General features: G+C 37.5%; 1 protein-coding gene across 5 annotated transcripts in view; it reads left to right on the forward strand.

Annotated features, from left to right (window-relative positions):
• Nucleotides 1-20,563, forward strand: part of FBXO3 (F-box protein 3) — a 36,063-nt gene that overhangs the window by 8,559 nt on the left and 6,941 nt on the right. For 3 of the 5 annotated variants that reach the window (XM_026089380.1, XM_026089378.1, XM_026089382.1), the window contains exons 2-10: nt 3,299-3,388; nt 5,688-5,851; nt 6,708-6,822; nt 9,277-9,481; nt 10,728-10,773; nt 13,086-13,170; nt 14,033-14,155; nt 14,614-14,729; nt 15,116-15,306. In XM_026089380.1, coding sequence (XP_025945165.1) covers nt 3,299-3,388; nt 5,688-5,851; nt 6,708-6,822; nt 9,277-9,481; nt 10,728-10,773; nt 13,086-13,170; nt 14,033-14,155; nt 14,614-14,729; nt 15,116-15,306 — 1,135 coding nt within the window. Of the gene's footprint in view, nt 1-1,524; nt 1,608-3,298; nt 3,389-5,687; nt 5,852-6,707; nt 6,823-9,276; nt 9,482-10,727; nt 10,774-13,085; nt 13,171-14,032; nt 14,156-14,613; nt 14,730-15,115; nt 15,307-17,081; nt 18,185-20,563 lie in introns of those variants that run through there. The other 2 variants (XM_026089383.1, XM_026089379.1) reach the window with 2 other exon arrangements.

A 20,563-nucleotide genomic window follows, 5' to 3' on the forward strand; every position in this document is an offset into this window, starting at 1 on the left:
AGCGCAGCGGAGGGGGCGCGGGGGGCGCCGGCTGCCTGGGGAGTTACCGGCCGCTTGGTGTTGCGTAACTTTAACGCACAGGGGCGCCCGCGCTGGCAGGCGGCGGCGAGCGGGGTGCGCTTACGCGGGCGCTGCGATCAAGGCAAAAAGCGGGGCAGGGTACTCCTAGGGCGCTTGTCAGTGCGTGGGGGAAAAGGCTTGGCTTAGTATGGAGAAGCTGCTGTTTGGGAGGCATATCCCAAAGCATCGTTTGCTTTGCAAACCGATTTTTTTAAATTCTATTTTATTTTTTTTTAAGCAGAAGGGACTGTTCCCTGTTTTTTCTTTCCCCCATTATATAGTGTTTTTGTTTGTACCTAAATTTTAATTTAGAGATGACTTAATAACTGAATTAGTAAAGTTAGTATTTCTCTGCCTCTGCTGTGTATCTATTGGCAAACAAAGGACAGTCTTGTTCCCAGTACTTATATTCAGTTATTTGAAGGAGCTGTTATTTGAATCTGAGGAAAACTGAATAGGAGGGCTTTTCTGGCAGGAAAACATGAGTGGAAGTTGCAAGCTGGACAGTTTGCTAGGTGGCTAAAGAGTTATGACTTACAGTGAGCATGGATCTCTTCAGCTCAAATCATATCATGGTTCATAGAGAAATGCATTGGCAGTGATTGAAATCACTGCCGTTTAATCAAAGAAGGAGGAATATGTAAGAATTAAATAGAATATTTTCAAGGGTTTTTTTTAATAAACATTAGTCAGGAAAGCTAAAGACATGAGGGAAAGATCTGTTAGGGTGATAGCAAAGAAGGGAGTAACTGTAAGGAAAGGAAAAATTGTTACAATTTTTCAAGTTTAGTGTAGATGTACTAATAGCTGAGGTGTAGTAAAGACAATTATGTTCATTACTTATTCTTGTTACGTATTTGGTGAAAGGAGATGGATTTTGTTGTGCAAAGACAACTAAATACTTTTTAGGTCCCTTATAAGTAGGAGTGATAATAGATAATTCTGTATAACTGGCTGTTTGTAGTCCTCAGAGCATTAATTGAGGAGGTCTCTAGCTTGCTTATGTTTTAGTGACTTGTATAAACTCTATCACAAACATTATAGCTTTCCTAGTATTCTACAAGTCAGTTAGCCTCACAGTGGACCTTAAATAATGGAAAAACTGACATGAGAACAAATATTTATGTAATTAATGAGAATGGCTTTAATTCCACTTTTGACCATGTTTTTTGAAGCCACATGCTCCTCTGATAAGGTGGTGATTTTGCTCCTCCAAGAAATTACGTGCTTGGTTGATAAACATCAATATAATAGATTTCTGCAAGGCATTTGACTCAAGGATAGTCATCCATATCATTCATATCGTGCATAAAGTGCTTGCATGGCCAACTGACAAGATTTTACTGTTAATGAGCAGTCATTGAATAATGGTATTTCTAATAGAGTTCTGTAGGGATTACTACTGAATTCTACCTGCAAACCATTAATAAAAATGTTGAATAGCTTCTTGTTTGAAAGCAAAGCCACTAAAACTTACAAATGCTGCAAGGTAACACAGCAGTCATACAGAAGATCTATATTCTGGTAAAGCTGACCCAGTCACACAAGTGAGTTTTAATTCTGAGGAGCAAAAAAGGTGCAAGATCATGCCAATGGAAAGTGGTGAATAAAAAGATTTGAGAGTTATAATAATCAACTTAATATGACTTATTAGTAGAATTTGCTATGATAATAGAAGTGAATGCATTTGTGTCTTTGTCATTGAGGTGGTATGTGCAGGGCTTACAGGAGTGTTGCTTTTTTGAAATTAATTTCGGAATACTAATACACTTCTGGTTTAAGCACCTTATAGTAGAATTGGGGCAGGGGGATTGAACTGAACAGGTACATACGAAAAATTTGGAGTCTCAGTGTGAAATGTTTTTCCCCAGCCCTGGACTTTGGCCGACTTAGCTTATCAAAGACAACATTGGGAGGCATCTTTATTACAAGATGTACCTATGTCCATTTAAGTTATTGGTTGGTCTTACTTGCCGACTTCTGAACTACACTGAGAAAACAAGAAGCAGAAACTAAAAGCTGAAGCTTGGTAACCTCATTTTGGGAATTTAGATGTTAAAGTGTGTTCTTAATGGCTGTGATTAACTCTTAGAACAAGCTACCAGAGGAAGTGATGTTGCCACACCTAAATTGACAGTATCTTTTTGGAAGTTTCTTTAAAGCGTAACTGAATATTGGACTCAAACACAAGGAGCAACTCCTGTTTTCTGTAAATCAGGCTAGGCTGAATGAGACTATTATCTTTTCTCCTAAATTCTGTGAGTCTGAGTCTTTGAATGACACAGTAGTTCTCTGTATTACTGTTCTGCATGTTGCTGATGCTTTGCCTGTTTGTATGAATTTACTGAAGTGCACAGACTATCTTGCTATATTTTAATCAGTCATACAGTCAAGAAAAGCTCTTTAACTATAAAAGTAAAAATTGGAATAGCATCCTGTAGTTTATGGCATCTCCATCAATGCTTTTTGAAGAGCAAGTTAACAGGCATCAGGAATATAGCTTAGCTGTTTTCATCTCCTTGCATAAAGAAAGGATCAGCTTAAATGATTTCTGAGAGCTGACTCCACATTCTATATCCTACAGTTTTTCTTAATACTGCATTTGTGATAATGCTGCACTATGCAGCATATGATTCTTTAACTTCCTGAAGCAGCAGTGTTACCTGTAATACAATGGCAAGAGCTTATATGTGTTGTTTGTATGACATGCTCTTCAGATGTGAGCTTGCAGTACTTATTTCCAGATCTACCATCCTTTGTGTTTCTCCTTTGTGTTTTTAGTTTCCTGTCATGAAATTTGTTATTTAAATAAAGTGGAAAATAACTTTCTAATAGTCAGACTGTATAATTTCTGTAGCTTACTGACTGAGCTTTCAGTGGTATGGCAACAGTGAAAGACCTAGTAGAGTCTGGTGATCCAGATGAGGAAGTGGTTAAAATCCAAGTAACTAGCCTAAGGTACTAGCAGGCTTACAACTGATGGAGTGTTACTCTGGAATCTTTTAGATCATGTTTTCAATGGAGTAGACCTGCTTTACATAATTACTTAATTGCTGATGGTTCTTGAAGTCTATACTTACATTAGAACACTCTGACACTAGCTCACACCTCATGCAGCCATAATGAAGACTTTTAACCATTGTAAGCATGACTCTAATGTATAATATATCAGTCTATATTTATCCCTGTTTATTTTGCTACTCTTTTGCAATCAAGCTTAATGATTTTATATTTATAGTTGCTGCTATTTAAGTCGAAGATTAAATCAACTATCAAGCCATGATCCATTATGGAAGAGACACTGCAAGAAATACTGGCTTATTTCAGAGTAAGTGTGGTTCTTTAAAGCCTTTTTTTTTTTTTTCCTAAGAAAATAAGGCCTGTGCTATTGTGCTGTCTGTCTGTGTACACATTACCTCTAGTAACTCATCATCAAACTTGAAGCTATTCACCAATTTAAGAGTTAGAGGTATCAAAAATGTTAATTTCCTAGAAAGGTTTCATGAGGATAGAAATTTTTGTGAAGTTTTGTGGATAGGTAGAGAAGAGATGCCCTATTAATGCCTAGGTTGAAGGAGAAGGTATAGCCTGACCTTATTGGATGCCAAATGTTCCATGGAGGAAAGTGATATTCCAAGTACCATGATTTTTGCGGGGGAAAGGGAGATACTGGGCTGAGTCAAAAGGTCTACATAGGTGATTATTTGGGAAAGCCTATCTTGATGTTCCTGGTTTTCTGGAGCTCATTTTCCCTTTCTCTCACTTGCAGTGAACACAGACATTCTAAGTCTGTTAAATGGAAGCTTAACTATAAAGGTATCAGCCCACATCTTTGCTAATCAAGCATGTTTTTCTCAAGTACAGCTGAGAAGGCTTATAGAATTGACTGAGGTGAATTAGCAACAAATTCTGTTACTGCTTATCTCTTCCTACATCTTGTCTTCTAGACAGTATCTTTCTCTTTAGATTATAAATTGTGAGGCCTGTTAACTACTTAAAACTTAAGTAAGCAGTTCCAGATATTTCCTTTATTGCTCCTTTTATTGTGCAAATAGCCTGAGAGAGCAGAACAGCTGATGACAAGGAGTGTGCATGAATGCATAAGCAGGGTAGTGGGTAGAGGAGTTAATTTAGGAAAACTTCTCCAAACTTGTAGCTTGCAGTCTATATTATGTCATATGGACTCTATTTAAAATTAACAGCAAACAGAAAGATGAATCTAAAAAGTTGCATGTAAAATGAATGTTCTGATTATATACAGCTTATAAAGATGCAACACGGTTTTTAAGAGTTTCATCTTGAGATGGTGAATTCAGTGAAACAGGAGGTGTGGGAACAGAGCTGATGGCAAGAAAACAGTAGCAGGGGGCTTCTTGTTTCTTTGTTGGTGTTTGCATATTATACTCCAGAGTCCAGTTGCAGGAAACTGGATGGAATAGGCCAAGTTTTCTCAGATTCTCTGCATAAAAATCTGAAGTGATATCCTTACTAGAATCAGAACTAAAAAGGAGGATCTGGTGAGGGGCAAGGGAGAGAAGGTAAGGAAATGGGAAGCTCAAACTGAGTACTTCATCCTTTAGAAAAGGAACTTGGTGTGTGTGTGGGGGGAGAATGAGGGGGTTAGGGCTCTGCTAAAGAGAACTGGCTCTGGGGTTGATTACTGAGATGCTGGCCTCCCCATAGCCAAGAAAGAGTAATCAGGGACACAGGTAATTTCTACAAGTAATATTTACAGGGTGAAAATATACTGAGACTTCTCTCACTTGCTGAGGCATGGTTCACTTTGGGTTTTTTCTTTAACATTTTGGTTTTGATATTAATTTATCTAACTTCCCAGATTAAACTTAATCTCCTTTTTTTTTTTTTTTTCTGCCCTCCACTCTTCCTCAAGAAGTAAGGTTCTTTTCTTCTTATTAGTGCTAAAAGATCTTAAGGTGTTATGAAGACTTCTCAATTGTTACATTTTTATTTAGGTGTATGGAGCTGCGTTAAGTCTTTTAGATCCAGAGTGCTGACTGGAGTTGTGAGAAATTAGAATACATCCTTTACCCAAAGATTTAAGGGCTACCACGCTTCTAGAGGCAGGCATCCTTTGACAGATGTTAGCCAGCACTTTTTTGGCAGCCTGTCTTCCCCTAGTTTGCTGTTATGACTGCAAGAAGAATTATATATCCAGTGATTCCTTCTGGAAAGCCAGTTTCTTATCAGGGCACAGAATTCTCATTTAACTATCTGTTTTGCGCCTTAATCTTCTTATTGGGTAAATAAAGGAGTTCATGCCTAATGCAGTCAATCAAAACCCACAATTATAAAGGCTCTTCCTGTGTGTGTGTGAAGTGTGATCTGATTTAGCCATTCACCAGTTCTAAGGCTTAATAAGAAGAAGCACTCTTTCTTCTGAAGTTTACTCTGATACTGAGTACCTAAAATGTTTTCTGATTTTGTTGCAAGTTGCTGTTGAGTAGCTGCTGGAATTAATTGAATGTGTGTAGCTTCTTCATGTGATGTAGAAGTGTTCCTGGCATAATCCTGTGGGTACTGTTTCTGCCAAATAACAAATACTTCTTGTTTTAGCAATCAAGCTTCTTAGGCTGGAACTCTAACTTACTTTCTTCATGTCTACCTAGAGAGGAAAAAACTCAACGAAATCAGAGCTGGAAAGCTATCTTCATTAGTACTTACTCTGATCTAGGAAGATATATCCGGTATTATGCTACACTGAAAAAAGCCTGGGATGACTTAGAAAAATACTTAGGACAGCGGTGTCCTCGGATGATTGGTTCTTTGAAAGGTATGGTATTGTGCTTACTTCCTCTAGTAGACTGGCTGGTGCTACACTATATGCTATTAAGTTTCATAGTACTTCCATCCTAGGTGTGTGCATCAATTACTGGAGCCCTGATATCAAGCAGATATTCTTCCTTTCCCTCCAGTCAATAAGTAAATCAGAGCATGTATGTGGTCCTTGCCCGGTTACTAGTGATCCATACAATCTCTGATGATAGTTTTTTCTCAGAAGAAGAAACGAAGATTTTCTTCTGGTAATTCCATTTCTTGTCTTTACCCCTGCATAATCAGGAAATGAAGATGTTTTTACTGCTTTTGTCTTTAGTTACTGTGAGAGGTGTTTGTGAGGTTTTTTTTGGTGCTCATAGTGTATAAAGGCAAAATAGCTCTTGCAGTTTCAACTTTATTCAATCTTCTGTAGGAAATTGACTATTAGACTAAGAGGTTTAATTTAATACGTATACAAATATATTGTTATTGAAATATATATTTCTGTATTTACTATGTGGTAATGTTAAAAACAAAACAATGCTAAGATTGCTGGGGTGGGCTACTTAAAGGGCTTTGAGATGAGTAAGTTTTCTCTTCAGCAATTGGAAACACGCTATTATGGTAAGACTATATCCAGTTTCTGCCTTATTTTTAGCAATGCAGCTCTGATGAAATGATGTGAAATACAGTTTTAAAGTGAAGATCTTAACACGAATTCTAATATCCCCATTTGTCAGGAACAGTATACTGGGCACTTGGGGGCAGAATTATGAAGCAGCATTAAACTTGAGAGTTTCTTGGGAGCAGCAGTTCTTGATTTCCTCTCTAAAGCTGCCACCTAATGCTCTTGTGTTTCTCTTTGTGCACAGAGAGTGTGCAGGAGGAAGATCTAGATGCTGTGGAAGCACAAATAGGTTGCAAACTTCCTGATGACTATCGATGTTCATTTCGTATTCATAATGGACAGAAACTAGTTGTTCCCGGGTAAGGAGCTAAAACTACTGATTTTTGATATTTGATATTTCTTAGATATTTGATATATCTTAGATAGCTTATTAAAGAGAAAGAGATAAAAATGTCTGCTGAACAGGACAGATGAAATACTAAATGCATTGCATCTAAATGAGTGACCATTTGAGGTGACACTTTCAGAATTGGTTCTGTTCCATTTTCAGAAGTAACTAAAAATCCAGTGTAGATTTCTAATTGCTCAAATTACTCTTGCACTTCAATCCTGTTTCCTTTTAATCAATGCCCCCCCCCCCCAAAAAAAGCTCAAAACTTAACTGTTAGCAGTTTACACCAGTATAATTAAATGTCTGTCCTGAGGTCTTGCTTTGAATTACGTAAGTAAATTCAAGATTGAATAATTTTTATTTTTCTTTAAAATGGTTAAGGAACTAGCTTTCAAACCAGGTAGTCACTTTTAAATAGAATTGAAATGTCAGTTCTGCAAATTCAGGTTTTCTAAATAGAAGATTATACAACTTTATTCTGTATCAGTGATTTAAAAACTCCTTTTACATTAAGGTTAGAAGACAAGTGACTAAACATGGTGTCATGTCTTCTAACTATAGAAAGAGTTCATGTTGAAGCCCTTTGTTAGCAAGCTGACATCTGCTGAAGTGCCACAAATGTTAGCAAAAAGTTGGAAAGCAGGGGCAAATCATCAGTCTCTGGGGCAATGCATTCATGTTGCCCTATTTATAACTTTCACTAGTAAAGAAGAATACTTCTTGGTGCAGCTTCCACTAATTCTAGTATTGTGCATGCAGAAGGAATATGGGAAACAGTTCTGTGCAACCATAAAGATGACTTCTAGTTTTGTTTTCCAGGAGACGCTTTAGAGGGAAGATAGGTGCCCTGATTCTGTAGACCTTAGATGTAAATAACATCTTGTTCCATTTTGAAAGCTGTTCTTTCTCTTGCCTGATAGTCATAGCTGTCAAGCACAAACATACTATCATTGATCAGTGGATGACTTTCCAATAGCTTTTATCAACATAAATGAGATTCGTGAAGCTTACTATGTTGATGTATGCAAAATACAGCTTGTGAGCTTAGGTTGGAAGCGATCAAAATGCAGCTCTGCAGCTTGTGCGTTCTGTTCTTCCTACCTTTTCCCTGCCCCATAAGCTGCTACTATGATGAGTAATGTGCCTGTGGAAGGGCTGCAGCTGGGGATATGCACTTTTAATTGGGCACGCCTTTCAGTTTGAACATCTGCCAGCAGGCTGTAGTCCACTGCTGTGAGGGAAGGAGCCTTCACACCGATAGACACACCTGGCTGGTGAAGCCCTGACTGGGGGGCCAGTTAGGTCTGACACATGGGACCCTGGAGAAGAAAGGCTGCCACACTGCAAACAGAAGGTGTGGTGCGTTACCTTTCGGGACAGGCTTGTTTTCTGGCTCTGCAATCCTGAGCTGCACTGTAGGAGATGAATACTGGAAAGATCAGGTGTGGGTAGGGGAAGTCTATGCAGTGAGCTGCTGGGATGGGCATGTTATGCCAAAAAAGGAGGAGATTTGGGACTAGACATGGCTGCATCTTGCAGGTTGTCACTGTTAGGCACTTCAGGCTGGTTGTTAGCATTGCTCTGTAGAGTGTAAAACATGCTAATTCCAGACAAGACTGCGTAAGGAAAAATGAGAGGAATGGAACCTGTTGTCCTAGAAGGGAGCAAGCTATACCATGTTGACATGTGGCAGCCTGCGTCTGAGTCACTGCTTTCACAACACCAGTAAAAGCTCATCACTTGCAAGAATTTACGTCTGAGAATGTCAGTGAAAGGCAAATTAGAAGGGAGTATGGGTGGGGAGGCGTGCATTACAGGCTTGTTTTCTTGGCTTGGGAAAAGAAGGTTGTGGCTATCCACCTTGCAGGGGGAATTAGTGCATGACATAAAGTCAGGAAGGTTAACTGCTCCTGCACAAGCCATGACACAGATTACTACTTAGTCCATGCTATACTTGAGTGACATTACTGAAAGATTTATGGGAGGACCTGTCAGTTTTACTCTGACCTTAGGAGTATTTTTCTAACTGCTCTATCAAGAATACTGTGTTGTTAACAGTGGCCCCAGCCAGCTTAAATTGGATGGTCAGATAGCTCTTTTTGGATTCTAGTGACTTAGAGCTAGCAGCAATCCTATGGGGAAGTTGAATGTGAAGTCTCTGGATTTCACTTAGGATGGGAAAGTGAACAACGAAGTGCTTCTCTTAGAGCCATCAAGAACTCCTCTGTAAAGGTTGGTGTTATGAACTAATAACCTGAATCTGCAGCAGATGTTAGAGTTGAACTTCATCTGGGTTTAACAGGCATCTAGAGCATTGACAGAGTTAATACTTAAAGAAGATTTAATGCTATCTTTGTGTTGTGAATAGTGTCTTCTGTTGATCTTTTTTTTTCTTTCCTCTCTTCCCTTCTTCCCTGTTAAGTTTGATGGGAAGTATGGCACTGTCCAACCACTACCGCTCTGAAGACTTGTTGGATATTGACACAGCTGCTGGAGGTTTTCAACAGAGGCTAGGTCTGAAACAATGCCTTCCTCTTACTTTTTGCATTCATACTGGCCTGAGTCAATACATGGCCTTGGAGAGTGTGGAGGGTCGAAATAAATACGAGATCTTCTATCAGTGTCCAGTAAGAAAGATATGCTTATACTTATAAATGTACTTTTTGAATGATTGACAGTAGCCCTTTGCATGTTATCAGACAGCTGAAATACTTTCTATGGCTCAAGGTGAATATTAAGAGGGCTTGTTAGTTCCAGTTACTTGTCCTTGAGTTGCCTTCAGGTTGTCATCAAACCCACAAGTGGAATGGTTAACAAGTGAAATAAATTTACATGAAGTAGTTATTGGCTATACCACCTTCTATAGGTTTATGATAGTGGCAGCATTTGTTCTTGTTGGAAGATGATAATTTGCTGAAACTATGGCAAATGTATACTCCTGTTCCTGTTTCTTAAAAGAAGAAAGGTTTCTCCATTATGGAAGATCATTATCTGTATATATCTCCTCTCCCAAATATGTTAAATGTGAACTTACTAAAGTAGCAATACTCTCTGGTTTGTAAGCAAAATCTGCTCTCCAATGAAAGACCAAATTGGTCTGGACAGCTCTTTTGTAGAACTTAATTATTTGAATATTTTTCAAAATACTTACAGCTATGGTATTTTAAAATAGGGGTCTTGTTGCTAGTGAAGCTTAACGATTTTATACCTAACAAAACTTCAGCCACCCCACCCTCCAAAAAAAGGTGCATGTGCCTCGGGGTTAGGGTGGAAATAGAGAGTTTCTTGTAAAAAGATGGAAATCTTCCTGCTGCTGAGTTCCTGGCTATTTGTTTCCAAAGTGTGTAGCAATGAAATTTCTATGGAACATCTTGCTAATGGGACACTTTAAAGGGGTATCTTAACATCCTTTGTATTATGCTGAGCATCTAAACCTTCTGTGTAATACCTGCGAACTTGAAAGGTTAATTACATGTTTGTATTTCTGTTCATCTGTGGATAGCCCACCTTGTTTCAGGGGAGAGTGTAGTATTATGGGAGGTTTTTCAAGTTGTCTTTGTCTGTTTTAAGGCAACATTTTGTCTTGTTTCTTAAATGACACATTAACTTTATGTGCATGAACCTTAGTGGAATGTCCAAGCTGCATATTTTATTATTAACTCAGGGGACATTATTATTAACTTAGGGACAGGCATTTGTTATATATTGTACATTTGAGTATCTGACTGGGAATATAATGGTGTATTAAGAAGCCAGAATTTTGTTTAGAGAATATAGTGAAAATATTTCCTATGTTACATGTAAGGTGTTGAATTTTACCTTGAAAGTCTAATCATTTCCTTTTAATACATCCATAACTTCTTTCCCTTTTAGGACCAAATGGCTCGCAATCCATCTGCTATTGATATGTTCATTACAGGTAACACTTTAGAATAAAATACTCTGCATAATGTTTTAATGGCATTGTTTAGAAAATGCATGTCACTATTGTGCAATTTTGATTTAATTTGTCAAATACAGTTGACTTGAACAACAGAAGTGTTCTAAGTTTTCTGTGCTGCTTGTACAACTATAACCTACTTCAAAATGTCAGTGGTTACTTGGAATAAGATTCGAGTTTTCCCTATAAAGGCTTATCCTTCTGTGTGTCTTGTATACAAATCATTCAGCATACTAACCTGTCTAACAAGATGAGCAAAACCTTTAAATTGGCCATCATGAGTGATGTAAGCAGTTATTAAATACAGCATCCAAGTAGGCAGAAAGACTTTCCAGTAGTTTTTGCAGCCGTGTTAAAAGTTCAACATATTTTTGTATCCTTTAATGAAATCTAATTAACTATAATCATAGTTGTAGAAGAAAGCCTTTCTGGATTTTTGATTTGGCTGACTGCTTTGTTCAAAGCATGAAGGAGGGAAGGTAAAAACTGCATAGTTGTTTGGTTTTATGTTAATCCTTTGTGATCATCTGTCTGATGTACATTGACTGGAGTAGTGTTTTGATTTATTTCTGTTAGTTAATTCACTGGACTCCGGTAACTGTGGCAACATCTAAATTAATTCCTTTCACTCAGTGGAAAGCAGATGTGTTCTAACTGGTGCTGAAATTAATATTAAAAATTTAGCCTTGTATGCTTCTTAGTATATATGTAATAAAAGTAATAGTGAGAAAACCACATTAGATAATGCTATGCCATTGCTGTTTTGGGTTGAAGGTCGTTAAACTCTTAGAAAAGTTTCCTAAAATCGATTTTAAGTGGCTATGTGTTGATTGATTGTGTGAATTCATTTCAAAGTGCAATAGTCAGTCTATCATCCGTTTTACAAAGGTCTAATAGCAGAATGAGTTATGTGCTTTAGGACCATCGTAGGAAAAATATAGCAAAAGCTCAAGAGTAATAGTTGGGTTACTCACTTCTGTCCACATGAGGATGATGTAATACTTTAAAGCAACTCCGTGGTGAGCTGGTATTGTTACTCCAGGTTGTTGCTTTTATGGAATTGACTCAGTGGTGAGGTGACGTGACATCATACTTGAATGTATTCCACTTGGTTGAAAGGGTTACTCTTGAGTCCTGAAGTATTCCAGGGCAGGGGGAAGCTTCATGTACAGCACTTACCTAGTCTTTTTGAATGTGGAAGAGTAAATTGCTCCATTTACTTTCTCTGTTTGAAGTTACTTTATACAAGGTTTGTGTTTTGCAGATTAGTGGTAGAAAGGAGAGTGATAAACTTGGAGGTTCATTAGAGCCTCCAAAAGATCAAAGGACAGTACAAATAGCTCTCGCTCAAAGGAGGAAGTTTATTTGAACAAGTGAGAAATACACTTATTCAAACAGAAGTGGTAGTACTTGGTAACGTGTCAGTGAAGGTTAAGATAATGGTTTCTTAAAATTTCTGCTTAAATCCAATTTTGTATTGCTAATACTGACTTTTTTTTGTGGATGGGGATTTTTTTTGTTTTGTTTTCTTTTGTTGTAAGAACTCTGTGTATTCTTCTGTTGAACTCTGTATTACATTGTTTTGAAGAACTATGGCTGATAAATTGGTTCACCAGTATCTCTTGTATGGAAACCTCTTCTTTGAGAGTTAAATATGACAGCTTGAATATCTGCTTAGAAATCCAGCTGTTCCCAAACAATGGCTGAAGGTGTATGAAAATGCCAGGTTCTCTGAGTGACACATAGCCTTAGTCTTCTGGGTTTGTAGTCAGAGTGCAGAGTATATCTCTGTGTCTAAGCCTCAGCCCTGTTCTTGGGAAGAAGCAAATTCTGCAATTTGCTAACAAGTTTCTTAGAAACTCTGTTCATATGGAAACTTGCATATCAAGACTAAGTTTGTAAATCCACTAGTAGGCCATCAGTGTTTAGTAGGTAGAGTATTGGTATTATGTTGGAGCAGTTTATCTATGAAATAACTATACAAATAACATGAACTGCTATACTTGTTGTCTTTCCAAATCATAGCAACACAGCTGTGATCTGGAAACAAGGTGATGAAAGACCCCAGCATTTGAAGACTATGGTTATAATGTGAAATACTTAACTAAGAGATATTTCTGCTTGATGTGTCATATCTAGTGCATGCCTTCTTACCTCTTAGTTCTTGGTTGGTCTCTCCAGATGGTCTTTGTTTGTTGAATGGACTAGAATATTGACCAACTCATTTATCATAATATGCATAGTGATAGTTTTGCCTGTCCTTATGAACACTTTTCTTCTTTGGCATCTAGGTACCTCTTACTTGGAATGGTTTACATCTTATGTAAACAAAGTTGTAACTGGTGGTTATCCTATCATCAGAGACCAGATTTTCAGGTATTGTGACTGGGATTTAAAGCTTCACTGCAAGATGCTGATACTTGTTTTAGAATGATAACCTTTTTCTAAATAACTAGCTATGGGTATTTGATATGAAGGCTGATGGTGGAGGGAGGAGGAAGTGTGTGAAAGTTGTTGAAGATATAGCTATAAAATGCAAGGCTTAAAGAAACTTTTTTTTTTTCCAGAAGCCTTGGAGTTAGTAACTTTGTATTAACAGGACTGGAATTTTGCAATAAAACTGACCTGAAACTTAGCTAACAAAATAATATTTCTTGTGTTCCCTACAAGTGTGCTGCAGCTGTAGAACTGTTCTGAGTTATTAAAAATACTTTTTGAGTGAACTAGTTTCTAAAACAACACTGTGATGAATAAGTAAATAAACAGGACTTGTTGAGGTGTTTGTGTTATCATGCACTTTTAAGCTTTTTTTTTTTTGAGAGAGAGATAGATAGGAGCTCTAATTGTGTCAGACCAGATGCCATAGAACCCAAACTCTAGATCTCTCATTTAATTTGCTGTAGTTGTTAGTTTTCTTTTCCAAATAGCGTAAAGACACATCCTTATTAAACAAGTGTGTCTTGGTTGAGGTTGACTTCAGATCAAATTCTACACCTAGCTTTTAATACTAGCATTAATGCAGATACAAAGAGATCCAGAGCTGTGTTTTGGTGATGGGGAAGTATCGGTCACAAAGACTGCATACATGCTTTAGATGCTTAAAGCAAAATCAGAAATTATTCTTTTAAATCTAGCATCACAGTGTTCTTGTTAATGATTAACTAATCACTTTATATGTTTAGTTTTCTGTATTGAAATTACTGAGCAATTTGCAGAATTAGCATTTTCCTTTTTGTAGGTATGTGCATGATAAAGAATGCGTTGCTACCACAGGAGATATTACTGTTTCTGTGTCCACATCTTTTCTACCTGAACTCAGTTCTGTACATCCACCTCATTATTTCTTCACTTACAGAATCAGGTAAGAATAACAGCTGAGTTAACTTTCATAACATGGGAAAGACCTATGTAATGCTTAAGTCACCAGTTGTTGCAAACTTGCAAACAGCATTCATAGATGTACTAAAATGAATAGGTCTAGATGCCACATATTTGAATGTGCATAGCATGCAGTACTTTTAATAAAAATTATTAAATCATATCTAGTCAGATATGTAAAGTACTGGTCAAGTTGGTAATTTGTAAAGTACAGTGATGGGGTGAGGGAAAGAAGTTACTTGTAACTTAGACTTAGAAAGGGATAAATAACAATAAGGAAGCAGAGACGTGGAGCTGGATCCTGCTAACTGATTTGGTATGCTTTACCTTAGCTTTTGCTGTCCAGGCTACTTTCAGAGAGGTACCCTAAAGATACTAAAGTGTTTCTCAATGGTTATGTAACTACTTCCATACATGTTAAGTATGCTGTTTGGCTTCTAGAATTGAAATGTCCAAAGATGCTCTTCCTGAGAAGGCTTGTCAGCTGGACAGTCGATACTGGAGAATAACAAATGCCAAAGGTGACGTAGAAGAAGTTCAGGGTCCTGGAGTAGTTGGTAGGTACAAGTATAAGATTGCTTTTATGAATCTGATGGGGAGTGTTTCCATGTTTAATGTACGTGTTATAAAGATTATGTTATTAGCCTCACAGTGACAGAGCAGTACTTGTATGTTTTGTATCAACATCCATTTTCTTGCTTGAAAGGAAGAAATAAGCATCTGTTTTGTTTTTAAAGCTGCTTTTCAAGGAAAGTCTAAACATCCTGGTAGTTGATCTTACTTCAGTTTTTTTTAGTGTCGGTAGTTACTGAGAATTACTTATGTGTCCACTGGATTATAAAATGATCTGCCTGAATCTTGTAGAGTGCAAATGCTCTAGCAAAATGCTGAATTGTAGTTCTACTTCAGTCTTTACTGTTTCAAGTTAATGTTTTACCAACAGGGGAGTTTCCAATAATCAGTCCGGGGAGAGTCTATGAATACACCAGCTGTACTACATTTTCCACAACTTCTGGATATATGGAAGGATATTACACCTTCCATTGCCTCTACTACAAGGAGAAATTCTTTAATGTTACGATTCCCAGATTTCATATGGTGTGTCCAACATTCAAGGTGTCTACAGCACGGATGGTAAGTGAAGATGCAGTTGTTCTTATACTAGACTTCTAAGCTCGTGTTTGCGGAGGACACTTGTGTTAATTTTAATAGGACAGTGTGTGTTAAACTTCAGTGTCATGAGACTTTCAGTTTTGGAACCTGCCTATTTTAATATCAACAATCCAACATTTTCTAGAAAGTCAGTCTTTTTTCAGATCCACTCCTCAGAAAAGAAAAAATCTAAAAGTATCACTTAGTCTTGGCTTTTGACAATTTCCAATTATATGAATTCTTCTCAGCTTCTGGAGTGTTTACAGGCAAGAAAACACTTCTGGTGTAAAATTTACAGTACTGAACAGTATTCAGATTGATAACTCCATACAAAACATACTGCAATTAAGCCTAAGTCAGTCTGGAAACTTGACTGCAGTAGAGTCTGTAGGCAGTTTGTACTTTGGTAATGTCATGTATTCTTATTGCTTTGACATGTAATGCTTACCAATTTAATTGAAGATCCTAGCTTTCATAGAAAGCCATAAATGTCTATAGGCCTTCCTCCTTGAGTCCTTACCTCTGCCTGGAATCAAGCTCAAGTTTGGTGCTATGAGTGAGATCAGTGGCCCTCTGTGTTACTAAGAGGTAGAACATGACCATTCTGTTGTCATCTCTTTGAACACAAGTGCCCGTCAGGGTGCACAAATACATGCATATGTCTATTCAGGGTATATTTCAGAGGTTTATGCAGATTACAGCAGTGTTGTTTACTTGTTTTCCTTTCCTTTTTTAAGGAACTGTCATATCTTAATTTGTTCCTAGCAACATGGCATTGTATTAGCCCGCTGGATTTCATGGTTCTCTTAAATACTCTGTCTTGGTATGGCTGCACTATAGTCTGTTTTAGCCAGAATAGTGTATCTGCTTTCTTGGAGAACTTTTGATTTGACAACTATTTAAAAATGGTAGCAGTCTTTCTGATGTTCCACTAGTACTCACTAAAAGTGCATTTCATGAAGTCACTTAGAGACTTAGCAAAACAACAATATATTTAGCTTACTGTTAATTATTATGTAAGCTCAGTTTGGAAATTGCTGGTAAACCTAAGTATTTTTGGGTTTTGCACATTTGAAGAAGAATACTTATTTGCTTTATTATTAGCATAGCTTTTATTTAATGACTAATTCAGATAAAACTTAAAGTTTATTTTGACTTTTTTGTGAGTACTGAGCCTTTCCTCAGAGACAGGCATCTATGCTGTTTTTACATGTTTTCCAAGGGATTTGAGAAACTCATTACTACTAGCTATAACAATAAGTGCCAGCAGAGGTCGAGCTTGTAACAGAAAATGTCACTTTTAGCTCTTGCTTATGTTTATGTGAATTGTCACCTCTCCCATTCAGTTGACTGTAAAAATCGATGGCTTTTCTCTCTTGTTGCTCTGCCTCTTGTTTTAAAATTAGTAATGACTCTATTTTTAAACTACTTATATTAAAAGTCTACACAAGCCAACAGGTAAACTGGAATGACTAAGGTACTGAATTGTGGCTTTACATAGTTGTATATATGAAATAATTAAGGCAAATAGATATCTTTTGTGTTAAAGGTCAAATAGTTTGGCAAAATTCTCTGTTGCAAGGTAAGATTTGTAATAGTATAAAACTGCTTTTGTTGAATACGTTGATAATTACAGTATCTCTACCTCAGATAGCTGTGATAATATAGACTTGAAATTTTTTTGGCAGTTGTTAATGCCTTCTTATAAGTGGCTGGGCTACAAGATTTTAATTAAATATGGATGTGTCTTGTATTAGGAAACAAATCATAATGAATATGCAGTGGATGAAGACGAAGATTCCACAGACACTGATGAATATGAAGACAGGCATAGAGTGTTGGACATTCCTGCACCTTCTGGTCGCTGCCCACGTCATACCTGATGGGATTTTTTTTTTCCCAAAATGGAACAAACTGTTGGTTGCAGAAGCTGAACTCTTTGGGGCTAGTGCATAAGAATATTTCTGACTCTTGTAAATGAACTTTCTGTTGCACATCAGGGCAACTAGCATGAATGTTGGTGCCAGTTCTAATATTCATCAGAGTATAACTTTTTTTTTTCCCCATGGTTTGGAAGGAGGGGGAGGCAGGGAGGAAGAGAAAGATGTTTGGGTTTTGTTTACTTTTTTTCCAAAGTGCAGAACAGCTCAATAGCCTGAGGTAATCATATCTTACATTTTTAAACTATTGCCTATTTATGATCATATTGCAAATATGGTGTGGGGATTTGTTTTTATACAAGCATTTAAAAATTAGCAATAGACAAGACTGCAAAAAAGGTGTATACTATTGTCCTTTCTCATGGGTTTCTACTGTTGATAACTTCTGCTAGGAATGAATCTTGCAGTTTGGTCTAAGTTGCCCAGTTGGGTTGGATCAGGTGCTCTTATGCATTTTTTATTAACCTAAAAGTACCGGAAAATTCTGGTCATCAAATGCATAAATTTGGAATGAAACTGGCCTTATTTTTAGACAATCTGTCTTTCAGCTTAATTTTATGCTAAATGACTCTGATTGGATAATGGCTTTTGGAATGTAGTGTACATGAATAATCTGCCACTCAGTAACAAAGAAATTTCTCAATGACTACAAAGTATGAATTTGTACCTATGTTTTGAGTTTTTTCTTTATATGATGTTTGCTGTTCAGACTTTGTCATAGGTGACAAATTTATGTTGAAGTATCATGTTTCCCTAAATCCTCTTTGGATTTTTGTAACTACACCTGAATCAAAAAATTGGAGCCTGATAGAACATCAGATGACTAGAAACTTTACATATAAAGAAGTATCTGTTTGCTTTATCACTTTTATTTTTTCCATCGTCATCAATAAATACTTAACTGCCTCCTTTGCTCTAAAGTGCTACTTGAGACTCTTTCTGCCAAGACCTTAGAAAAAAATTGACTGTGTGACTAGCATCATGGTAGTAGATTACTCTTTTTGACATCCAGAATTAGTAGTTTCTCTGAGGGAAACCAGTATATTGTTGTTCCAATAGAATCCTGTTACTGGCTAGCTACAGCTACTATGGAAAAGTCTGAGTGGGGGTTTTACAGGACATAACACTAGATTCTCCATGTGTTCATCTTTCTCTAGTGCCGCACATCAGTTGGACCTTGCAAGGTGGTACAAGGTAGAAAAACAAATGTTGAATGTTACCTCTGCAACAGTCATATCGATGAAATACCTAGAGAAGTAAAAAAAAAATGTGTGTGCCCTTCACAGAAGTCTGAGTAGCTGTGTGAATTATTGAAATAGAAGTCCTCAAAATGAAAACATTTAAAACTCAGTATTAACTGGAGGGAAAACTCTGTGGCTTGCTGCCTGTTCTTAACAGAAAACTTACAGACTGTTAAAAGAATCAGTAAACAAGGGATTGGAAGCCAGTATTTACTGGAAACAAAACTTTTCCAATGCTGTAGGTCTGTTTGTGTTTAAGGACAGATGACTGTCATAGCAAGAGGCTTGCTCTAATGCTTCAACAGGATCTGAATGTGCTAGTTAAGTGATAGCAGCTGAAGGTCGTAAGAATCTCCAGAAACACTTCTGGCTGTTGATTTTACTGAAACACAGATGGTGTTGATCTTACTCCTCTCAGGGAGTGGTTCTCCCTTGAGTTGTTAAAGGTGAAATATAATTATTGCTTATTGTTGCAATAAGGCACAATGGAGGGCCGTACTATCCCATCAACTTCTGAGCACTATAATGCAAAGGCTTGTGGCTTCTGGTCCAAGCACAACGAGTAGTTGGAGTGCTCTTGCTAACTTTGCATGTGTGAAGTGAAAAGGTAACCTGATAAGGGGAACAGCTATTGCTGATATTGTAGCAAACATGTATTTGTAACAGGAAAAAGGTTATTCCTTTGCTTCAGGCTGCTTTTAGTACAGTGCTACACTGCCTAAAGCTGTCAGATGCACTGTTACTGCAAATGCTGCAACTTGCCATCATTTGCATCTGAAGTAAGGCTCATGCCAATGGTTTCTCCCACCTGAAACTCTGAAGCTTATGTCTAATTTGTATGAAAAATGAAGCAGCTGAGGCCACTGAGAAAAACAAGGCATCAGTTACCTAGGCCAGCACTGCTGGACTGTAGAAATCCTTGCTAGGAAAGAGAGGGCTGACTGTCAAGATCCCACGGAAGAAGGCAGCACTTCGCCAGTGCTCTTACTGATGCAGCAAGCGGGTGTTGAGTAGGTGTATCAGTAGACGCCAATATAATGTATCAAACTGCTAAAAGCTTCCTCTGCTTGCTGAGTAATCTGTGTAATATACACGCTGCACCGTTCTTTTGTTCAGCGACCATCCTTCAGATTCAGCCTGAAGTTCTGTTGGCTTCTTCTGACTGACGTGCTAAGAGGCTGATGTTGACTTTTATCCTTCGACAGAAGGACTACTTAGGCCTTGTTGAACATCTGTAAATTCAACATATACTTAAAAATTAGCTCATCCCATGTAAATAATTAAGTGAGATCTTGTTGTGTGGAGGGGAAAGGCCTACACTGGCAATCTATTTATATAGTCTTTGCAGACCCTTCTGAGGGGTTCTGCTGACGCAGTAGTTTAACAGAAGGGCCCTTCAGCCATCCTTTCCTCACTATGACCGCATTGCAGAAGAATGCAAACAAGTGCTGTGCTAGCTGGTGCTACTGCAGGTGACAGCTGCTTAAACCTTTGCTACTTACTTATCATGAGCACTTACAAAAAAAAAAATTGTTATTCTGGTGCCAGGTTTATTCCTGTTATTGTTTAAAGTAATTTTTCATCATCTGTGCAAAGAATGTAAGGTAGAAACTTCAGACTGAGGTGTGGAAATAGCACTTATATAATGCTGAAGACTTTGGGAAGAGACAGAGGCAACTAACCATAACAACATTTAACTTCCTTGTATGGAGTTCCTCATTGAAATTAACATATATAATTTTTTAAATAAAGACTTAATTTTGGTGGGTTCTCATAAAATATTTCTTGAGACACATATAGTAACACACAAGCTTTTTATTTACTTGACTTTTACATGCTTTTGCTTTTCAGATTTTTACCTCTGACCAAGCCATAAATAAATCTTGTTCTTTAATATTTGTAATACCACGTGGGACGATGACATTCTTAGCTACTGTAACGCACCAGCGGAATCGGTTTTGAGATTATTTACGGTTGACTTTAGTCTAATCGACGCTGTGTTGATAAAAATAACTGCGCGCTGCCGCTGGGCGCTTCACACGCGGTAGCGAGGCGGCT

This window comes from Apteryx rowi, unplaced genomic scaffold (assembly GCF_003343035.1).
Source record: "Apteryx rowi isolate R43461 unplaced genomic scaffold, aptRow1 scaffold_81, whole genome shotgun sequence".
Lineage (NCBI taxonomy): Eukaryota > Metazoa > Chordata > Aves > Apterygiformes > Apterygidae > Apteryx > Apteryx rowi.